Raw genomic sequence first — 20,815 nt, forward strand, 5'->3', positions numbered from 1 at the left:
CTTGTAAATATCTTGTTCTTTTAATGTTTTAGGCCATCTTTAAAATATGCAGTGTTTGTAAGTGATTCAACAATTAAATTATGCAGTTCTTCATGCACTTCATAATCATGCCTAAAGCTAAGCATGAGAAAGTGGCTCTCTTAGAAAATTACTTCATTTAAATTAGGACTATTAAATGAGGAAACTTTCTTACTACTAAAGACCCCCATGGACATAGTGTGTGGGGGAGGAGGGAGGTTCACTTCAAATGCCTTCAAAGCAAACATTTCTTTAGAGTACTCCATGTTCTTTAGTTACGAAGCGTTGCTGAGAAGTACATGAGTTATCTCTGTTCACAAATTAAGACCGCAGCAGAAAATGGAAGACTAGCCCAGCCATTACTGGTTGACCAGCGCATTGGGAAAACCAGTAACCGTATACAGTGTTCTCCCCAGGCTCTTTTATCTGGGTGCTCCACCTGGCTAATTTTGGTAACCACCCGGCTATCATCGGCTCATCTCCTCCTCAGCCTCCTATGCTGCAAGCAGAGAAGCACTGCCCCTGCATTGTCCTGTCATGCCCCACCTGTCTACTTTTCATGCCATCCAGCTGAAAAAAAAATTCTAGGGAGAACACTGGTATATATCAGAACTTCTATTGTCTCTTTTTTTTACCATTTTATTATTTGGTATTTGTATACCACTGACATCTTCCACAGCACTGTACAGAGTATATAGTAATGTCACTGACTGTCCCTCAGAGGGGCTTAAAATCTAAAAGGTAGCCATACACCTGAAGATTATATATAGTTACATAGTTATTTTGGTTGAAAAAAGACATACGTCCATCGAGTTCAACCAGTACAAAGTACAACTCCAGCCTGCTCCCTCACATATCCCTGGTGATCCAGAGGAAGGCGAAAAAAAACCCTACAAGGCATGGTCCAGTTAGCCCCAAAAGGGAAAAATTCCTGACTCCAGATGGCAATCAGATAAAATCCCTGGATCAACATCATTAGGCATAACCTAGTAATTGGGCAGATTTGACGAAGAGACAAATGTATCTCTAATCAAATCTGATTAGAGATAAATTTGACTCTGTCAAGGCCGATTCCTGTCCGATTTCAGCATTAAATCTTCAGGAAATCGGCTGAGCTCACCGCGTTCGCCTCGCGGCTGCCCCCCTAATGTATAAATGTGTCCTCTCGTGTGTGCATTTATACATTACCTGTCCAGTGTCAGCCTTCAACGGTGTCCGTCCATCTCTCCGGGTTCTAACAGCCACGTACACGCTGGCGGTGCATAGCGTCTGACGTCAGACGTAGGAAAATGTTTACACGGCTACTTAGACGTTGTATTTGTACATTATCATTGTAGAACACCTGGTTTAATAGTGTTCCTTTAACAAAAATGGACTTTCAGTTTAAGTAATGGATTTTTTTGTGTGTTTTCTCTTTTAGATGCTTCAAAGAAGAAGAAGAAAAGAATATCAAGAAAGGAGAGAGAAAAAGAGAGGCCATCAAGGAGGGACGGAAGAAAGGAAAAGACACACAAAAGGGATTCACGGAAAGACTCTCCCGAAGAGAGACCTAAAGAGAAGAACCGTCACAAGGACAAATATGAGGACAGAAGATCCAGCAAGTCCGACAAACAGTCCGCAAAACAGTCAAAAAGATCACACAGATGATCCCTTTTGATCCTTTTTATTTTCCTTTTTTTTTTTTAAATTACAAAACTTTTTTGTCAGTGGGACAGTATTAGTGGACAATTCTGCCAAGCAAAAGCTGTATTTTAACAGCCGTGAGGTGGCATAAATGCTTTTATGTAATTGACCATTACTTTCCATGTGTATTAAATCTGAAATTTTCTAATCTGGTCTGCACTGATTTTTAGAAATCTTACTGGTTGGATTAAAGTGTTATATAGCCATCTCCCAAATGTGAAACTACATAAGACGTGGGGATTATGCTAATATGTCATGCCCCCGCCAATAGATTGTACCAACCAACACGTGTCATCCATCCATTCCTGCAGACTTTTTAGCTAGTAAAGAATGAGGAGTTGAGATATCTCATAGACAAATGAGTCACATCTGATTTAGTAAGTTTGGTAAATTGATGTTCAGATCGATATAAAGACCACCAACAGTACACGTTTTGCCGGAAACTGCACTTATTCACAGGTGAGGTAATTAGTGTCTCAGCAATATTGATTATAACTGCCTCTGAATTTCCACAAAACATGCACTGTTGGTGGTACTTGAGGATAAGCATGGGAAACGCTGCCCTAGGGTAGTCACAGTCCAAAGTGAAGGTAGGGGATCATGATAAAAAACATTTTCCTACCAATGGGTGGGTAACTAAATAATCAAGCAGGATGTGCCAATATGTAAATAAAATAATACTGAACAGTTTAAATGGAGAAAAGCTATCTATTTACCTCAGACTAAAAACACTAGTAATTGGGGAAATCTTATTAGAACGCAATGGCTGAGCTGAATACAGAGAGTTTTCACCAAAAGCATTGATCCTTTAAAAACTAAACACGCGCTTCCATAGCGTAACCCAACCTTTAATAATAATTAAAACACTATGTGATCCACGTACATGTTCCAGTAGAAAAAATGCGCATATAACGTTAAAACTCAGCATCCTTGGTCAATACAGCATTCTCTTCTGTGTGCTCCCACTAAGCTCCGTCCAACGCGTTTCATCATTGGGACTCGGCAGGGGCTGACTACTTTACTGGAACATGTGAGTGGATCTTCCCCACGTTATGGAAGCATGTGTTTTGTTTTTAAAGGATCAATGCTTCTTGATGGAAACTCTCTGTATGTATCCCTGAACTGGACGGGCCAGATTGGATCAGGATTCTTTCTGAGGATCAGGTTGTAATCGAGCAGTAGATGTTTGTAATCGAGCAGCAACCTATTCTGGTGAGTGCATTGTATGAGACATTGGTGATGGTGGAGATTATGAACCACTAATAAGATACTGTATGGGTGTAAAATGTATCGAAAGATATTGCACTGTTTTTATTTATCCTTTCTGAGGAATATTGGTGCTGAGGAAAACATCTGAAAATCTACTATAATCGGGATGCTGACACACTGAGCCCTGTGGAAGGATATAAAACACAAAAGCTGTTTGTAATTGGGAAGCTCCTTTACCTGCTGAGCGCATTGCTATCACTGTTGGTTGCGGTGGTTCATAGCATGTCACATGTCTCTGCAGACCACGGTGAGGTGGAGGAGCAAATTTATTAGAGCATACTCCACTATTATCTGTTTATGTTTGATTCCTTTGAGGTATTATTTTATCCTACTGGTGTTGAAGATTGAAGAACAGACCAATTGAATTTGATAAGGCTGCCTGGAACTATATGGGACGCTTATTGCAAGGATTTGCAGGTTTATGTTATCAATATAGACTGTTCTGAGCGCTTACACTCACTATTCTTTATTTGGTAATATATATGGTGAAGCAAACCAAAATAGGACTTGAGGTAATTAGAGGAGCGCAACATTTATTGTTATAAGATTTTTTTATATCACTGTTGAGTTTCCCTACTGGAGAAAAATGTCTGTTTTCATGAGAACAGTGATAAAAATTCAAAAAGGTTGTAACCCCTCTACCATATGAATGGTAGCCATGTATCAGGGGACTTGGGCGGCCGATCGACCATCCAATTCAATTATAATCGGATCGGATGAAAATCTGTGCTGCCAAGTGCATGCCCAACCATCAATGCGACCAATTTTGGAAAAGAAATTGGTCGTATAAGTCGATCACACATGCTGCAAGATGTAGGGCCGACTTGCTCGATCGTGCGTGCGGCAGTAACAGCGTGCAATTTTGGGATGATCGAACGCAACAAAACCCCGACTCTGTCCCCCCTAATGGTTCAATGTCCCCCGGTGCCCAGTGCAAATTATACATTACCTGTCCGGCCATCGCGGGCCCTGGGTGCACTCCGCTCACACAGCACATGCGCCCCACGTAGTTGCCTAGTACGGGTGTCTGGCGTCACACACGCAGCCAAGTTACTAGGCAACCACGTGGCGTGCATGTATGGAGAACAGAGTGTGCCTGGAGCCAGCCGGGGACAAGCGGAAGCCGCAGACAGGCAGATGTGATTAGAGAGAGATTTGGCTTTTGGTCGAATCTGCCCATCATCGCTATATGTATGGCTACATTTAGGCTTAAAATCCCTCCACACAAAAAAATAATTGAGTGGAGAAATAAATTCTGCATATGGCACCAAACAGAAGCTACTGTGCCCTCTGCTTGACCCTCTTTTCTCATCTTCCTGGTGTGATAGTTGCAGATGTGGGGAAGGCAACAACAACAAAAAACATTGGCATTGAAGGTTTACTAGGGCACAGGCCCCCACAGGAAATAATAACCAAACTGTAACTGTAACCAATAACTGTAATAGCCATGACTTTACCCCTAAAGTGGCTGCAAGACAAACTGAGTAACCGAGAGATATGGGCTTTCATAAGAAAGGTGACTAGAAACCTGAGGGTCTCTCTGGCTGAGAATTAGGCCTGTGTGCTAATGGGAAACACTTTCCAAAGGAGAACCGTAACTGCAACACTCCATCAATTTGGGATTTATGGCACAGTTGTCAGAACTAGGGTTGGTCAATGAGATGCAAATAATTTTGAGTTAATGCAGTATTATGGAAATTTATGCAGCTTGAATATGAACCAGTCAAATCCTGCTGAGGTAAGCTTCCATTGGTCCATTTTCAAGTTGCATAAATTTGCATAAAACATTTGCATAATCCTGAACTCAAAATTACTTGCATCTCATTGACCATCCCTAGTCAGAATGAGACCTCTCTTGAGTAAATTATTGCTTGACGTCTGATGGGAATCAAATGGGAGAACTGATATGCATATAGCCTATCAAGTGTGCAGTTCTTTTCAACTCAGATCCAGAAAATTCCAGAAGGCAGACATTACCAAACGTGCTTCAACCAGGTATTGGGAAAAGGGCTTTAATGTGCATGTCAATTGGATGTTCTCTGATTTTAATTATAGGGTGAATATTGCTCAGCGAGGGGAAAAACTGGGACTGTAAATACTGTATGTTCTGATTCCACTGTTTACTAACTCGGACATTGCAAAGCATTCCTAACGAGGGGCTGGTGCACACCAAGAGCGCTTCTGAACTTCGAAAACCGCTTAGCTAATGTTTTTGAATGGGATTATTATTATTTTTTATTATTATTATTTAGTATTTATATAGCGCCGACATATTACGCAGCGCTGTACAGTGTATATATACATATATCTTGTCACTAACTGTCCCTCAAAGGAGCTCACAATCTAATCCCTACCATTGCCATATGTCTATATTATGTAGTGTAAGTACTGTAGTCTAGGGCCAATTTTAGGGGGAGCCAATTAACTTATCCGTATGTTTTTGGAATGTGGGAGGAAACCGGAGTGCCCGGAGGAAACCCACGCAGACACGGAGAGAACATACAAACTCTTTGCAGATAGTGCCCTGGCTGGGATTCGAACCAGGGACCCAGCGCTGCAAGGCGAGAGAGCTAACCTCTTACGCCACCGTGCCGTGATCACACCTGAGCTGTGTGATTTTTTTTTTTTTTTTCCAAACGCGGGTCCTGCAGAATTTTGGAGGTGGTTACTCCTCAGTGTAAAATATAGTAAAAGTGGAAAATTGCTTTTTTTTTTTTTTTTTTTTTTGCAAAAGTTGTTCTATTCCAGGTCACAAAAAGTATAAATTTGCTTAACCAAAACGCTCCAAAAATGGCTAAGCATAAGTAGAAAATCAGTAGGCACATGCCTGGAATCGCTTATAAAAATTGCTTCAAAAAACACTAAGCGTTTGCGATTAGGTTAGCGATTTTTGGTGTGTGCACTAGCCAAAGCCTGCTAAATGGGAGTGTCAGTCTGCTGCAATCACTCAACAAGTCCCAGGTTTCCAAACAAAAAAGAAACAAGGTGTCCTGTTCTGTTCACCAAATTACTGACTTTCGGGTACACTAGATGAGAACAGGCATTAGTTGCTTGAATACTGCTGACCTACGTAGAAGAATTGTAAGTGACACGCTGTTCATTCCAATTTGTAGAATGGTCTCACTAATCTGCTAATACTACCTATTAGTGACAAGCAGGTTTTGCAGATGAGACATGTACATTTTCACATTTCATTTTCACCACAACGGGGGAAGTGTGACCTTGAATTCTCTAACAAACTCCTCACTGCAGATTGCTTGAAAATATTTCTGTCACTTTAATCCATCTATATGTTTTCTAAAGGTTATAGACCGAAATAGCATAAAGCATTTTAGTCACTGGCTATATTTAGTTTACTCCATAATTATATTTATGGCAAAGCTCCCTGTTATTTCTGCTCCTTAAGCATACATTTCCCTGGGTGGAGTGATTTGCGCTGCTGCCAGTATAGTCTGTCTGAGTGATGCTACCAAGAATGTTATATAAAATGATACATACAAACTGGCTAAAAAAATGTATTGCCCAAAGCACACAGTCAGGTTTGCAATTCCATCACTTAACCTTCTCTAGAACCATAATTGCAGGAATTTGATTGGCTGCAAAGGTAGTTTTTACATTAGGTAACACTAATGCTTGTCTCTGTTAACAAAGATGAGTTGGTAATAATTTAGAGTTGATGCACATTTTATGCTAATTTGATGGAGCTTGGGAATGAATAAATCAAATGCAGAAGATGCATTTTTTGGTCTATTCCCAAGCTGCATAAATTCTGCTTCCTGTGAATTATTTTCTCATTGGCAGGAGCTATAAGGGAGCAGCCCCTGATAGGGGGGCCCAAGGCAGTGGGGGCCTCCAACTACTAACCTTCAGCCCCTTCGATACAGATCTTCACCCTCTAGGTCAGGTGTTTATGTGGCTACACTTGTTATGGATCATAGCCACAATTGTTTTATGACCCTTGTAGGTTGGTTCCCCATGCAGTGAGGGTCACCGAGCAGAGACAAGGGGAGGGGTGTGAACATTGTGGGGGCATGAATCGGACTTACATCCCTTCTCATTAGCTATCCCTTCTTTACACAGAATGCTCAAAAGTCATGGCTACAGCTGACTGAAAAGGATGGTCGCCTGCCAAGGTTGCAACACGCTTTGCCCCATGCCGCAAATCTTGCCCAAATTTGATAAGTGTGCTCCCTACCTTGACTTGGCCAATTATAAGACAATTCCGTGTTATTATTATTATTATTATTTATTATTATTTAGTATTTATATAGCGCCGACATATTATGCAGCGCTGTACAGTGTATATATATATATATATATATATATATAGTCTTGTCACTAACTGTCCCTCAAAGGCGCTCACAATCTAATCCCTACCATTGCCATATGTCTATATTATGTAGTGTAAGTACTGTAGTCTAGGGCCAATTTTTAGGGGGAGGCAATTAACTTATCCGTATGTTTTTGGAATGTGGGAGGAAACCAGAGTGCCCGGAGGAAACCCACGCAGACACGGAGAGAACATACAAACTCTTTGCAGATAGTGCCCTGGCTGGGATTCGAACCGGGGACCCAGCGCTGCAAGGCGAGAGCGCTAACCACTACGCCACCGTGTTGCAAAATATCATGCAGCAGAGATTTGTAGTGGTCTGTGGAGCAGAACACAGAAGTTGCTTGTATAGGGCTCCTGGTCCCATATGCATTCACATTTTATCCTAGGTGATATTTTCCCACATTGTCAATAAAATGCATTTGTTACATACTTTTTGGTACATCAGCAACTGCAAAGTGCTGAAAAGTTATTTAAAAAAAAAAAAAAAGTTAAAAGTTGAAAAATGATCTCCTAGGAGAAAACTCAGGAGAAAAAGTGAATTGAATATGTTCTCAGACCTTAGCACACCCCATTTAGCTTTTCCTAAAGAAAATTCATTTTTAATAATCTGTGGTCTTGCTGATGGAGAGGGGTGGAGTTTCAAAAGAATACTGAATAGCGGGTGAGTTCCTGGCACCTGCTGATTATAGTAGAGCTTCAAAAGAGCATTACATTAAAGTTATTAATAAATTGCAATCTAGGTCCTCTTAAATGGTATCAATTATACTCAATGGGCATTTTTTCAATGTTTTAAAACGGTGGTGTCTGACTCACATAAAGGTCCGAAATCTAAATCACAGTCTAAGCTGCAAGCCAAATTGTTGATTAAACATCCTGGGGGAGGGGTCTCCTGTGGGCACCCTGTCAGGGATGATAAGGACAAAACCTGAAAGCGCTAGTGTGCTGTCATCTGAGGTAAAGCTGGGTTCACATGTAAAATGTGTACAGTGCAGTTCCAGTCCTATCAGTTTCCATCAGTTTTGTATCAGGTTTTTATGTCTGGGGTCACACAAAATGTGTACCGTTCTGTTCCAGTCCTGTCCTGTCAGTTTTTATCAGTTTTCTATCAGTTTTCTATTTTAAAGAGAACATCCGACCAATAATTGAACTTTATCCCAATCAGTAGCTGATACCCCCTTTTACATGAGAAATGTATTCCTTTTCACAAACAGACCATCAGGGGGTGCTGTATGGCTGATATTGTGGTGAAACCCCTCCCACAAAGAAATTCTGAGTGGGACTCAACTCTTGGCAGCTTCCTTTCTGTGAACCCTGTTGCGTTGTGGGAAATAGCTGTTTACAGCTGTTTCCAACTGCCAAAACAGCAAGCAGCAGCTACATCACTTGCCAGCAGTAAAAATGTCACCATGTGATAAATATCAGAATATAAATCAGGGATTTAAAATATTTTACAATGGGCAAACACTGACTAAATAATTTATACATGATTATTTAAAAAATGAAGCACTTTTTTTATTACATTATTTTCACTGGAGTTCCTCTTTAAAGAAAGGAGGAAATGGAGAGCACCAGACTGTTCTGTATACTTTACTCTATGAATTGGCTTGCAGGAAATTGGAAGTTACATTTGTATTGTAGGATGTCCAGGCAGGTGCATAATCTGTTGGGGAGCTCCAAACAGCTAACCGCTGTTAACATAGAAAGAGTTTATGCTCACCCCTTTGGGAGGTATGGACAAAGATGACATGCTTTTAAATGTGTTTTTCATGTGGGCCACCTATAGACCTCTCCCCTACCTGGATACATCAATCGGATACAAAAAACTTTTCCGGAAACCAATAATGAAGATAAGCTTATTTTTTTAATATTTCCAAAAAAGTGCAAAAATACACGATCATTTCTTCAATAATACATATATCCATCCATTAACAATAGGTACATTTGAAAAATTATAAAATATAGATTTTCTCAAGCATTTTCTTTAGGAGATAACGTCAACTTGTTTCAGGTCACTAAGACCCTTCCTCTGGCTTTAAAATTACAGTAATTATCTAAAATATAAAATGTAAACAATAATTAGAATATTGTGAAAAATAATGAAGCCATCACCAATGATAGACTAGGATCAGAGGACAAGAAAAAGAAATAAATAAATAAAAATGAGTGGTAAAACAGTAGAAACAATCCCATTGAAAGACTTGGATACAACCAATGACAAAGGGAGATGGGTAGGGTGCATGCATGCGCAGAAGGCAAAGAAGTCTAATGGCCCATACTCACGGGCTACATAAGTGGCCTGTCGCCAGCACACGTGAGCGTGTGCGCGACAGGCCGGCGCCAGCTCCCTCCGCGTACACACGCGGAAGAGGGATCAACTGTGCGACGGAAGCTGTCACCAACGTTCCTCCCCCTCGCCGGAAGCGCCGTCTATTTTCAATTATGTTGCTGTCGCTAGTCCGCATACTCACGCGGACTAGCGACAGTTGCGGCGGCAACTGTCGCCAGGCGATTGACCTCGCCAATCGCCTGGCGACATCAGCGACAGTTCGGGGTGCGCGCCCGTGCAACGCCTCATACTCACGGGCGACAATTGTAGCCCGTGAGTATGGGCCATAAAAGAAGCACTACTGTAGCACAAAATCCTGACTTTAGACAGCGTAATGCAGTGTGTCTGTGTGAAAATAGCCGTAATGTATTAGAGGCACAGAATCGGCTCGATTGAAAGGAAATAATTTTGGCAGTCTCCATAACGTTCTCTTCACAGGATCACTTTAAAGGACAACTGTAGGAAGAGATATATGGAGGCTGACATATTTAATTTCTTTTAAGCAATACCAGTTACCTGGCTATCCTGCTGATCCTCTGCCTCTAATACTTTTAGCCATAGACCCTGAACAAGCATGCAGCAGATCATGTGTTTCTGACATTCTTGTCAGATCTGACAAGATTAGCTGCATGCTTGTTTCTGGTGGTATTCAGACAGTACTGCAGTCAGTTAATAGAACAGCAGGGATGCCAGGCAACTGGTATTGCTTAAAAGGAAATACATATGGCAGCCTCCGCACATCTCTCACTACAGTTGTCCTTTAAGACTGGGGAATCTATATAATTAAGGTTGAGAAGAAACAGTTCCTGCCTGTTAGAACCTTCCAGTTAGACAAAATTCAGGTTATCACCAATGCAAATGTCGCACTGGTTCTCTTTAAGTAAAACATATTTTCCTGATTTTTATGGCAGAACTTTGAAAAAATTAAAACATCACTACAGGAAATATAATTTTATCCACAAAATTAATTTTTCAACACCAACATGTATTAACTGCTGCACCCACAATTTAATTGTCTTTAATCATCCTGAAATTTTCAGTGTTGACTGCCAGGGCAGCTAATCTGACATCTTTTTTCCTGTATCAGAATGTTCTCAGCCTGCTTCTCGCCATGTGAGATATTGCAGGTGCCGCCACTATTTTTAGAATGATGATTACAATGTATCTTGTAGCTGCCTGAGGTCACAATGGCAGCACGTTTAAGGCATTGCAATCCAAAACCCTGTTATAAAGGTTGTTCACAACATCATCATGTGCCCTGCTGTATAAGTTGTTGTTTAGGGAAAAGCGAGAACTGCATATTGATTTTTTTAACGTTAATTTACTTGTCCGGAAGGCAGCTGAAAGCAAAATTTCAGTTGCAGTCTGTGATGGTTTGAAGTTCTCATTTTGTATTTACTAAACACACAGTCTATTTTGTTATGTATTTAAAGAGAACCAGAGCTGAAATAAAAAGTTTTAGGGCCCGTTTCCACTATCGCGGTTTCCGCCGCGATTCCGCAGAGTTTCCCCGCACATGAATCGCACGGGGAAACCCTGCCATAGGGGATAACGGCGCCGCAGCCGAATCGCTTGCGGGAGCGATTCGGCCGGAACCCCCCGCAGAATTTGCGGCGGAGGCTGCGAATCCCATAGCCGTGCATGGCACAGCTCATGGGATTCGCCTGCGATCCCGCCCACCCGCTCAGTGCCGGCGTGCGTCTGCGAGACACGCCGCACTAGTGGAAACGAGCCCTTATGCATACCTGGAGCTTCCTGCAGCCCAATCCGCTCGGATCGCTCCCACTCCGCCGTCCTCCGCTGTCTGCAGCTCCATTACTGGGTCCCGTCACTTCTGTCAGACGTGGCCAGTCTGACGTAAAAGAAGTTCGCTCTTTGCGTATCTCTTCAGCAGCCGCTGAAGAGATACGTAGAGAGTAGAGATGGCCCAGCTTTGGAGAACTCATGGAGAAGCACATGATCAGTTTGATCAGCTGACAGATTTGTAAGCCTCTGATTTTCTGAGATGACTTCCTGGTTTAACACATGATCATGACCAGCAAATCAGAGGCTTACAAATCTATCAGCTGATCAAACTGATCATGTGCTTCTCCATGAGTTCTCCAAGGCTGGTCCATCTCTAGTAGAGAGCACACTTCTCCTGCGTAGACTGGCCCCGACTGGCTGAAGTAACGGGACCTGGTTCCCGGAGCTGCAGACAGCGGAGGACAGCGACGTGGGAGCAATCTGAGCGGATGGGGCTGGAGGAAGCCCCAGGTATGCAGAAACCGTTTTACTTACTTCAGCTCTGTACACTTTAAAGTAAAACTGAACTGAGGAAACAAAAGTCATATACAGTACTTACCTATTGAGAGGGAAGGCCCTGGAACCTATTGAGGCTTCACTGCCCCCCCCTCTTGATCCCCTCATTTTAGCGCTGTCACCCCTGTTACAGCTATTTGCCCAGCTGGTTGAATACACCTCCGTGAGCCCACAGAGGGCTTCAGAAGCACTCATGACACTAAGTGCTCTCGAAGACCGGCAGCTCTGTACTGTGAATGCGCAATAAGGAGCTGCTTGTCTTCAGGAGCACTTGGGGTCACGAGGCTCCTGAAGCCTTCCAAGGGCTCATGGAGATGGTGTAACTTCCTTGGGAGACAGCCCTGGAAAAGAAGACCAAGAGGGGACAGAGAAGGCCCAAAAGTGTATCTTATATGCCAAAAACTACAGTATATATAATATATATTTATTTTTTTGCATTAGACCTAGTGCTTTGTAGAATTGTAGTCTGCCTACGTCCCCGTTCTAATTGTACCATCCCATTACAGTGCATTTACTGTACTGCATATTTACTTTTTACACTAGACACCAGGTTATACTGTAAGTTTTTCACTTGTTCTTTATGGATAGGATTTTTTTTTTGTGTTTAATCTGCAAGACATCATGGACAAATAGAAGATCCATTAGAGATTTCCTCACTATTGCATTTCTGATTACTGCTTGCTGCGCCATATACTTACATTTCAATTTTTAAAGGAAACCTAAACTGAGAAGGATATGCATTTTTCCTATTAAAATAACACCAGTTGCTTGACTCTCCTGCTGATCCTGTGTCTCTAATACTTTTAGCCACACCCCCTGAACAAGCATGCAGATCAGGTGCTCTGACTGAAATCAGACTGGATTAGTTGCATGCTTGTTTCAGGTGTAAGATCCAGATAATACTGCAGCAAATTGGTCAGCAGGAGAGTCAGGCAACTGGTATTGTTTAAAGGGAAACATCTATATCCCTCTCTGTTTAGGTTTCCTTTAAACACCGTTCCAAATTATTATGTAAATCATTTTTCTCTGATTTTACTAGTCAATGCAAGTGGCAATCAGCATCATTTTTGAGTCATCAGCCATTAGAGTTGAATTTGAATGTTACTGAACATACCTCCCCCCCAAAAAAATTTATAATAATGAAATTGCACTGTTCCAAATTATTAAGCACAACAGAGTTTAAAAACATTTTATGGGCTGTAAAGAACTTAAAATGGTTATGTGTTGAATTTGCAGCATTAGGAGGCCATATTTACTGAAACCAAAAGTTATTTCAATCAAAAACATCTTATCAGGTCAAGTTACATCTTTACATACCACCCCTTAATTGATAGCCGCTTCACAATTTTTTCAACCATTAAACTTGTGAGTTTGACAAGCCTTTACGCACGTTATTCTGCTTACCACAGTTCAGTGAATATAGCCTATGATGATATGAACATGGCAATGTAGCTACAGATTTCCTAAGTCACAGGTGTCAAACAAGGCCCGCTGTGCCGGAACGGGTCCTCCTTGCCATTTTATGTGGCTCTCAAGAGCTTCCAATGTCCAATATTGTAAGCAGCAATAGATAGACAGCACACTGCCTTCCAGTCCAAAGGAGCACACTGGTGACAGTGTTTCTGACTGAAACATTGTCCGTTTTAAACGGTGCAGTTAATAATCCATGGGACACTCCCAGCGAAATTAGGGGAGTAACTGGGAAATCAAATACACACATCTACACCAATTCCCTCCATGACACTACCTCCCCACACAGCATAGTGCAGCGGAGCAGTGTAATGATTGCCTGTTTCAGTGAAATGTTGTCTCTTCTTTTCCTCCTGGCAGTAGCATGCTCTGTGCTTCCATACTACCGTCTCCCGATCACGTGACATGCCTCAGGAGGTAGAGGTATGCAGTATAGAGTGTGTGGCTGTCAGGCAGACCAGAGGCGACCCAAAGCAGCACTGGAGCAGGTAAATATTAAACTGCTCCACCGTCCTACTCTGCAGAACGGAGGGGCAGGCCAGCTACGGTCACGATAGTTATGTCACATCGCTTGAGATTGTTCAATAACTGTTAAATCTTAAACAATTTGGCCTGCGAATTATACTATGTTGTAGATTTAGGCCCCTTACATGATTATGTTTGACACCTGTCCTAAGTAAACCCCCTCCTTCTCCAACAGACTGCATGACAAGAAAGAAAAGGAATGTGAATCCATTGACAGGAATGCTCTTCCTTGTGAAACAATACAACAGATAATGCTTTTTTTTTGAGTGTCAAGACCTGAATGGACTTTGTTAATATTTTCCATGCAACGTAAACAGTACAACCTGTGTACAATCTGTACGATACATCTTTCTTTCATTTTTATGGCTAATGGAGGCAAAGGCACATCTATTCTACACAAGTGGTGTCATTGTGACATATGATAGACACTCTTACCACCAGTGTGAAAGGAACGCATCAGTTTGACAGAAGCTTTATTAATAAATCTATTTCTGCACATACAGTTACCTAGGTGCACCGAGTGCAGTGTAATATAATGACAATTCAGTGATCAAAGCTGCCTACAGGCTTAAGAAAAAAACACTTGAAAGGTTTGAGTTGCACCCATGCCTGATAATTGGGTATTACACTAGACACAAGCAATCAACACAGAAATTGTTGTTTGGACAGGTTGGACTTTTAATCCATTTGTCATTGATGGTTGCTGGGGTATATCCATTCTTGACAAATTCTTATTTGTTGAAAGTTGGTAAGTTGTACAAGAATTGTCCAGTAAGTAACATCCATTTGTGTTTTTATTTGTCAGGGGAGGTATTCTTTCAGTTTAATTTAACTTCCACCTGTCAGGTTAACCTCTTTTCTCCCTCTTCTCTCTACTTCATTCTGACTGTAGAACGTAAGTAACTGTTTGTTCAGCGGCATTAACAAGAAGCCCCAATTCCTTCAACTCGTAGGTGAGTCTGATGCTACTACAACTAAGGGTATATGAAAAACCCTGTAAAAAGCTACGATAAATGCTTAAAGCGGAACTATAAATAAAAACAAACTGTTTGGTTACGTGGGGCTTCTGCAAGCCCCCAGCAGCCATCCTGTCCTGCGCCGGTCCTCCATGAGCCTCCGTTTTCCTGCTGCCGCTCCATTCCGTTCCTCAACTTGTAAGTCGAGGCCAACGTAGCCCTGCCAAGCGTATCCTTTCTATGCGTTCCCGTCTACAGTTGCGCTATGTCAGACTGGAGCGTGAAGAAAGGATACATGCGGCCAGAGCCACACAGGTGCAGTGGCCCAGCGGCAAAAACAGAAAGTAGCTGGCAGCGGGAGAACGGAGGCTCGTGGAGGACCGACGCGAGACAGGATGGCTGCTGGGGGCTTGCAGAAGCCCCAGGTAAGTGAAACAGTTTGTTTTTAATCTATTTACAGTTTCGCTTTAAATAAAGGAGGTAATTACTGTATGTGGAGAAATAATCAGAAGATACAGTGGGCCACATGCAATCTGAGGTGATAAAAAGCTCAAAACTTGCAAGATTCTTATCACCTGACATCGCTCAGGATTTTCCGGCAAATTCAATTTCCAGCTTCACCTGAGCGTGTGTGAAGAGCATAGACATCAAACAAGTGACAGCACTCCAGGCTGCAAACTGAATTGTAAGCCAACAAAGGCATGCAGAGTCCCACAGGGGCTAAATACATGCCTTGAATGAAAATCAAATGCAAATTATGTACTAATTCCTAATCTAAAAATTTGAGGGCAGGTTGAGACATAGGAATGCAGCTAGTCAAAAAGTATACTTGCGTTAACTTTGTACAGCGGGAGAAATCGGCAGCGCTTTCAGACAGAGGCTGTACCCGAATTAGCTATTTGCAAAGATGTGCAGAGCTCCACAATATGGACAATATTACACAACATGCATTAAAATCAGGTACAGCAAAGGAGGGTGTTAGCTTCAGTATAAATAATATGTGCACAAATTATTTCTTACTAGACTTCCCCAGGGTGATGACAGGCCCTCGGGGGGGGGGGGGGGAGGGGTGTCCTACCGCTAGTCTAAGACTAGCAGTAGGTCTTCCCCCCCGACGTTGTCATTGACGTTGGGAAGTCTAGTAGGAGATAATTTCAGCACATATTATTTATACCAAAGCTAACGCCCTCCTTTGCTGTACCTGTTTTGAATGCATGTTATGTAATATTGTTCATATTGTCAAGCTCTGCACATCTTTGCAAATAGCTAATTCGGGTACAGCAGCCTCTGTCTGAAAGCGCTGCCAATTTCTCTTGCAGTACAAATTCAGGTCAATAGTAGCTATTTGCCTGAGCGATGCCCCTTTGTCCCGCACAATGTTGAATGATGGGGAGTGAGGTATTTGTGCAGTGAAGCTGTCCTTTATCACCTCGGCACTGCTACCTCGCTCCCCCAGGAGATGCGTGTACACTCGTCACTGTCACCAGACATCTGGTGCTGGAGCCAGCAGGCTCCCACACACTTACCCAACACTCACCGCTGCATGCCAGGCTTTCCTGGCACTGTTCTGCACTGCCTTGCTGCACCTGCTGTGACAGACGCTGTTCTCCTCCTCCTATTCACTGGAGCTTTGGCTAAAAACATCTTCATAGCTCCTGCTGCCAGGGCTCCCCATTTGTCCAAGAAGTGGACCAATGAGAATCATCTAACTCAGACTGGGAGTGTCTGAGTGCCCTTGGTGCTCTTCTTCTTCCCTATTCTGACCAATTTCGCTACATTGAAAAATAAAAAACATTGGCAGCGCTAAAAAAGGGATATAACTTTATTAAAAACAAAATTGCGCAATAAAGCTACAATAAGCAATGAGTATAATCTGTCATAGATCATACTAAAATAAAGCACAAATCCAATTATACCCACAATCACACATGGAGTTCCTCCTTGTCCAATGTGGTAGGGTAATCAAACTTCCTTTTGATTGGCTTGCAAAATTAGGCCGTTAATGCAATTCCATAGGATACTGGTCACATTTCCAATATAAGGGATTCTTTTTAGTGAAACTGTCCTAATAGCAAGTCTCTGGCAAGTTTGCGGAATATCTTTTTGTCAGATAGGTGGTTAATATGGTTGATTGCAATGCAGTATGATGTTAGATGCAGGGCTCCGGCCGGTAGCCCATCATACTAAGGGGACCTGGGCATTTACAGTAGTATCGTGGGATGCTGTAAGCCTTGGTCCTCAAACTAAGGCCAGCGGGCCGAATGCGGCCCACCGAGGCTTTTGCACTGGCCCCCAAAACACAAAATCTATAACTTATAGATGCGGCCCACTGCACCTTTTTAAATATCGGCGGCCCGCATATAGAATAGCAGTGCTTGCACCACCCATCCACATACTGTAGAAGCCAGCGGGAAGTCATACGCTGGCTTCCACTCCAATTCTGCATCAGGTGACACTGCTGTCCAACTGGACGGCAGGTTGTCACGTGGGTATGATTCACTGTCTGGTGCACAAAGACGTTTTTCAGGAACCACATGCTGCTGGGAATTCTCCTCCAGGCATGATTGGGGGAATCAACACCTAGATTAATTTAATGTTTTTCGACATCATTTTATGTATGTTCCACCCCCCTGGCAGTCTGAAGTATGTTGACCCTGGCCGTTGACCGAAAAGGTTTGGGGACCTCTGCTGTAAGCTGTTTCAAAGCTGTCAGTAGATAGCAGATGAGTGGCATGAGCTGCAATGCCCCCATCGCGCGTCAATGCTCCAGACACTGATGATACAGCTGTGACTTACTCCCTCGAAGCCGCGTGGATGATCCGGCCAGTCAATAGGAGACCACGTGTTGACTCTACCTGCTTCCGCTTGCATCACCACGCAACCTCTCACAATAGCGTCTATGCATTTTCGTACCGGCAGCTATGTTCATTTTCGCTAAACTGCACAGACTCTAAAGTGGTTACATTCTCAGGTGCGAAAGTAGAAAGGATGTTTAGACAAAAGATAATGCTTAGCTGAGTTTGCAGATGCATTGCCCATAAGGCCTATTCACAAACCAGGCTAGAGAAAAGAAGAATGTAGGCCAGACAGGAAGAGAGAGGACACAGCAAACTGTACATCAAATTATCAGGATATGATTAAACAATTCTAATAGGAATAGGCTGTTGGAGGTTAGCCTAGCCACATGGAAAGCATTATTTTCCTACTTCTTATGTGACTGCAGATACACATTAATGAACAGTCTGGGTGTAGTCTTGCCAATAACTGTGTGGTACGCAAACCTGAATCTATATCATTTGAACAGATTGTTTATTAGAGCCCTCATACTCAATGAATTCTGATAAAACTGGCCAAAAAGCTTGTACAATTAGATTGAAAAGTATCTAGTCTAAATTTTGTAATAACAGTTAGTGATGGAGGCAGTAGCGTCCCTACCATAGGGCGGCAGGGGGCGCCCCGCACCGGGTGTCGGGCGCCCCAGGGGGTGTCATCAAGGCCTCCCACAGAGGCCTGTGCAGGACAGGAGGGGGAAGCAGCACGGAAAGGAGGGGTGGCGGGGAAGGCGGCGGGGAGGGGGGCCGGACCCCCCACCTCCCTCACCTGGGTCCCCTCCTTCTGGCGCTTCCCCCTCCTAATTAGCAGCAGCGGGCAGCAGCGGGCAAGAGGACTTACTCACCTCCTTCCTGCGTTACAGGCGATGGCAAATAGCGTCATCGTCACGTGACGCTGGTCTCCGCCTTCTCCACCGCTCACTGTGCTTCCTGATTGGCGGAAGCACAGTGAGCAACAGAGAAGTCGGAGACCAGCGTCGCGTGAGGATGACGTTATGCGCCGCCGGTATCGCCAGGAGCAGGTGAGTGAGTCTTCTTCGCCGCTGCTGCTAATTAGGAGGGGGAAGCGCCAGAAGGAGGGGGACCCAGGTGAGGGAGGTGGGGGGTCCTGCCCCCCTCCCCGCCACCCCTCCTTCCAGGCTTTCCTCACACTGGGGGCAACTAAACTAGCTATACTGGGGGCAATTATACTATCTATTCTGGGGGCAATTATACTAGATATTCTGGGGGCAATTATACTAGCTATTCTGGGGGCAACTGTACTGGCTATACTGGGGGCAACTAAACTAGCTATACTGGGGGCAACTAAACTAGCTATACTGGGGGCAGCTATACTTGGGGCAGCTATACTAGCTATACTGGGGGCAACTAAACTAGCTATACTGGGGGCAGCTATACTGGGGGCAACTAAACTAGCTATACTGGGGGCAACTAAACTAGCTATACTGGGGGCAGCTATACTAGGGGCCAGCTATACTGGGGGCAACTAAACTAGCTATACTGGGGGCAGCTATACTAGCTATACTGGGGGCAGCTATACTAGCTATACTGGGGACAGCTATACTGGGGGCAGCTATACTAGCTATACTGGGGGCAGCTATACTAGCTATACTGGGGGCAGCTATACTAGCTATACTGGGGGCAGCTATACTAGCTATACTGGGGGCAACTATACTAGCTATACTGGGGGCAACTATACTAGCTATACTGGGGGCAGCTATACTAGCTATACTGGGGGCAGCTATACTAGCTATACTGGGGGCAGCTATACTAGCTATACTGGGGGCAGCTATACTAGCTATACTGGGGGCAGCTATACTAGCTATACTGGGGGGCAGCTATACTGGGGGGCAGCTATACTGGGGGCAGCTATACTAGCTATACTGGGGGCAGCTATACTGGGGGCAACTATACTAGCTATACTGGGGGCAACTATACTGGGGGCAGCTATACTAGCTATACTGGGGGCAGCTATACTAGCTATACTGGGGGCAGCTATACTAGCTATACTGGGGGCAGCTATACAGGGGGCAAATATACTAGCTATACAGGGGGCAAATATACTAGCTATACAGGGGGCAACTATACTAGCTATACTGGGGGCAACTATTGACGATTTAAGTGTTTTGTGGACAGGTCTGCCACACGATTGCATGTATTTTCTGGTCAAATCTGCTACATGATTGCATGTATTTTCTGGGCAAATCTGCCGACATGATTGCATGTATTTTCTGGGCAAATCTGCCGACATGATTGCATGTATTTTCTGGGCAAATCTGCCGACATGATTGCATGTATTTTCTGGGCAAATCTGCCGACATGATTGAACGTATTCTCTGGGCAAATCTGCAGACATGATTGCATGTATTTTCTGGGCAAATCTGCCTACATGATTGAACGTATTCTCTGGGCAAATCTGCAGACATGATTGAACGTATTATCTGGGCAAATCTGCAGACATGATTGAACGTATTCTCTGGGCAAATCTGCAGACATGATTGCATGTATTTTCTGGGCAAATCTGCCTACATGATTGAACGTATTCTCTGGGCAAATCTGCAGACATGATTGAACGTATTATCTGGGCAAATCTGCAGACATGATTGAACGTATTCTCTGGGCAAATCTGCAGACATGATTGAACGTATTCTCTGGGCAAATCTGCAGACATGATTGCATGTATTTTCTGGGCAAATCTGCCGACATGATTGAACGTATTCTCTGGGCAAATCTGCACACATTACGTGTATTTTCTTGAGAAAACCTGCACAATTATGTGAATTTTCTGGGGAAAGGGTCACCAAAACTTGGGCCCACTGTCTTTGCATTGCACTTTTAAAGGGAACCCGAGGTGAGAATAATATTGAGGCTGCCATATTTATCTCCTTTTAAGCAATACCAGTTGCCTGGCTGCCGTGCTGGTCCTCTGCCTCTAATTCTTTCAACCACAGACCCTGAACAAGCATGCTTGTTTCTGGTGTGATTCAGTTCACTACTGCAGCCAAATAGATTAGCAGGGCAACTAGTATTGTTTAAAAGGAAATAAATATGGCAGCCTCCATGTCACTCTCACCCGGGTTCACGTCAAATTACAGTTAGCTCC

At 43.3% G+C, this 20,815-nt stretch overlaps 1 protein-coding gene across 1 annotated transcript in view; it reads left to right on the forward strand.

Annotated features, from left to right (window-relative positions):
* The window catches only part of CWC22 (CWC22 spliceosome associated protein homolog), a 143,666-nt gene extending 141,817 nt beyond the window's left edge, over positions 1 to 1,849 (forward strand). Inside the window, exon 19 of the mRNA XM_068245424.1 lies at positions 1,439 to 1,849. Within this exon, the coding sequence (XP_068101525.1) occupies positions 1,439 to 1,665 (227 nt within the window). The 3' untranslated portion in view covers positions 1,666 to 1,849. The remainder of the gene's footprint in view (positions 1 to 1,438) is intronic.
* Positions 1,850 to 20,815: the final 18,966 nt, after the last annotated feature.

Source organism: Hyperolius riggenbachi, chromosome 7 (genome assembly GCF_040937935.1).
Source record: "Hyperolius riggenbachi isolate aHypRig1 chromosome 7, aHypRig1.pri, whole genome shotgun sequence".
Classification (NCBI taxonomy): domain Eukaryota; kingdom Metazoa; phylum Chordata; class Amphibia; order Anura; family Hyperoliidae; genus Hyperolius; species Hyperolius riggenbachi.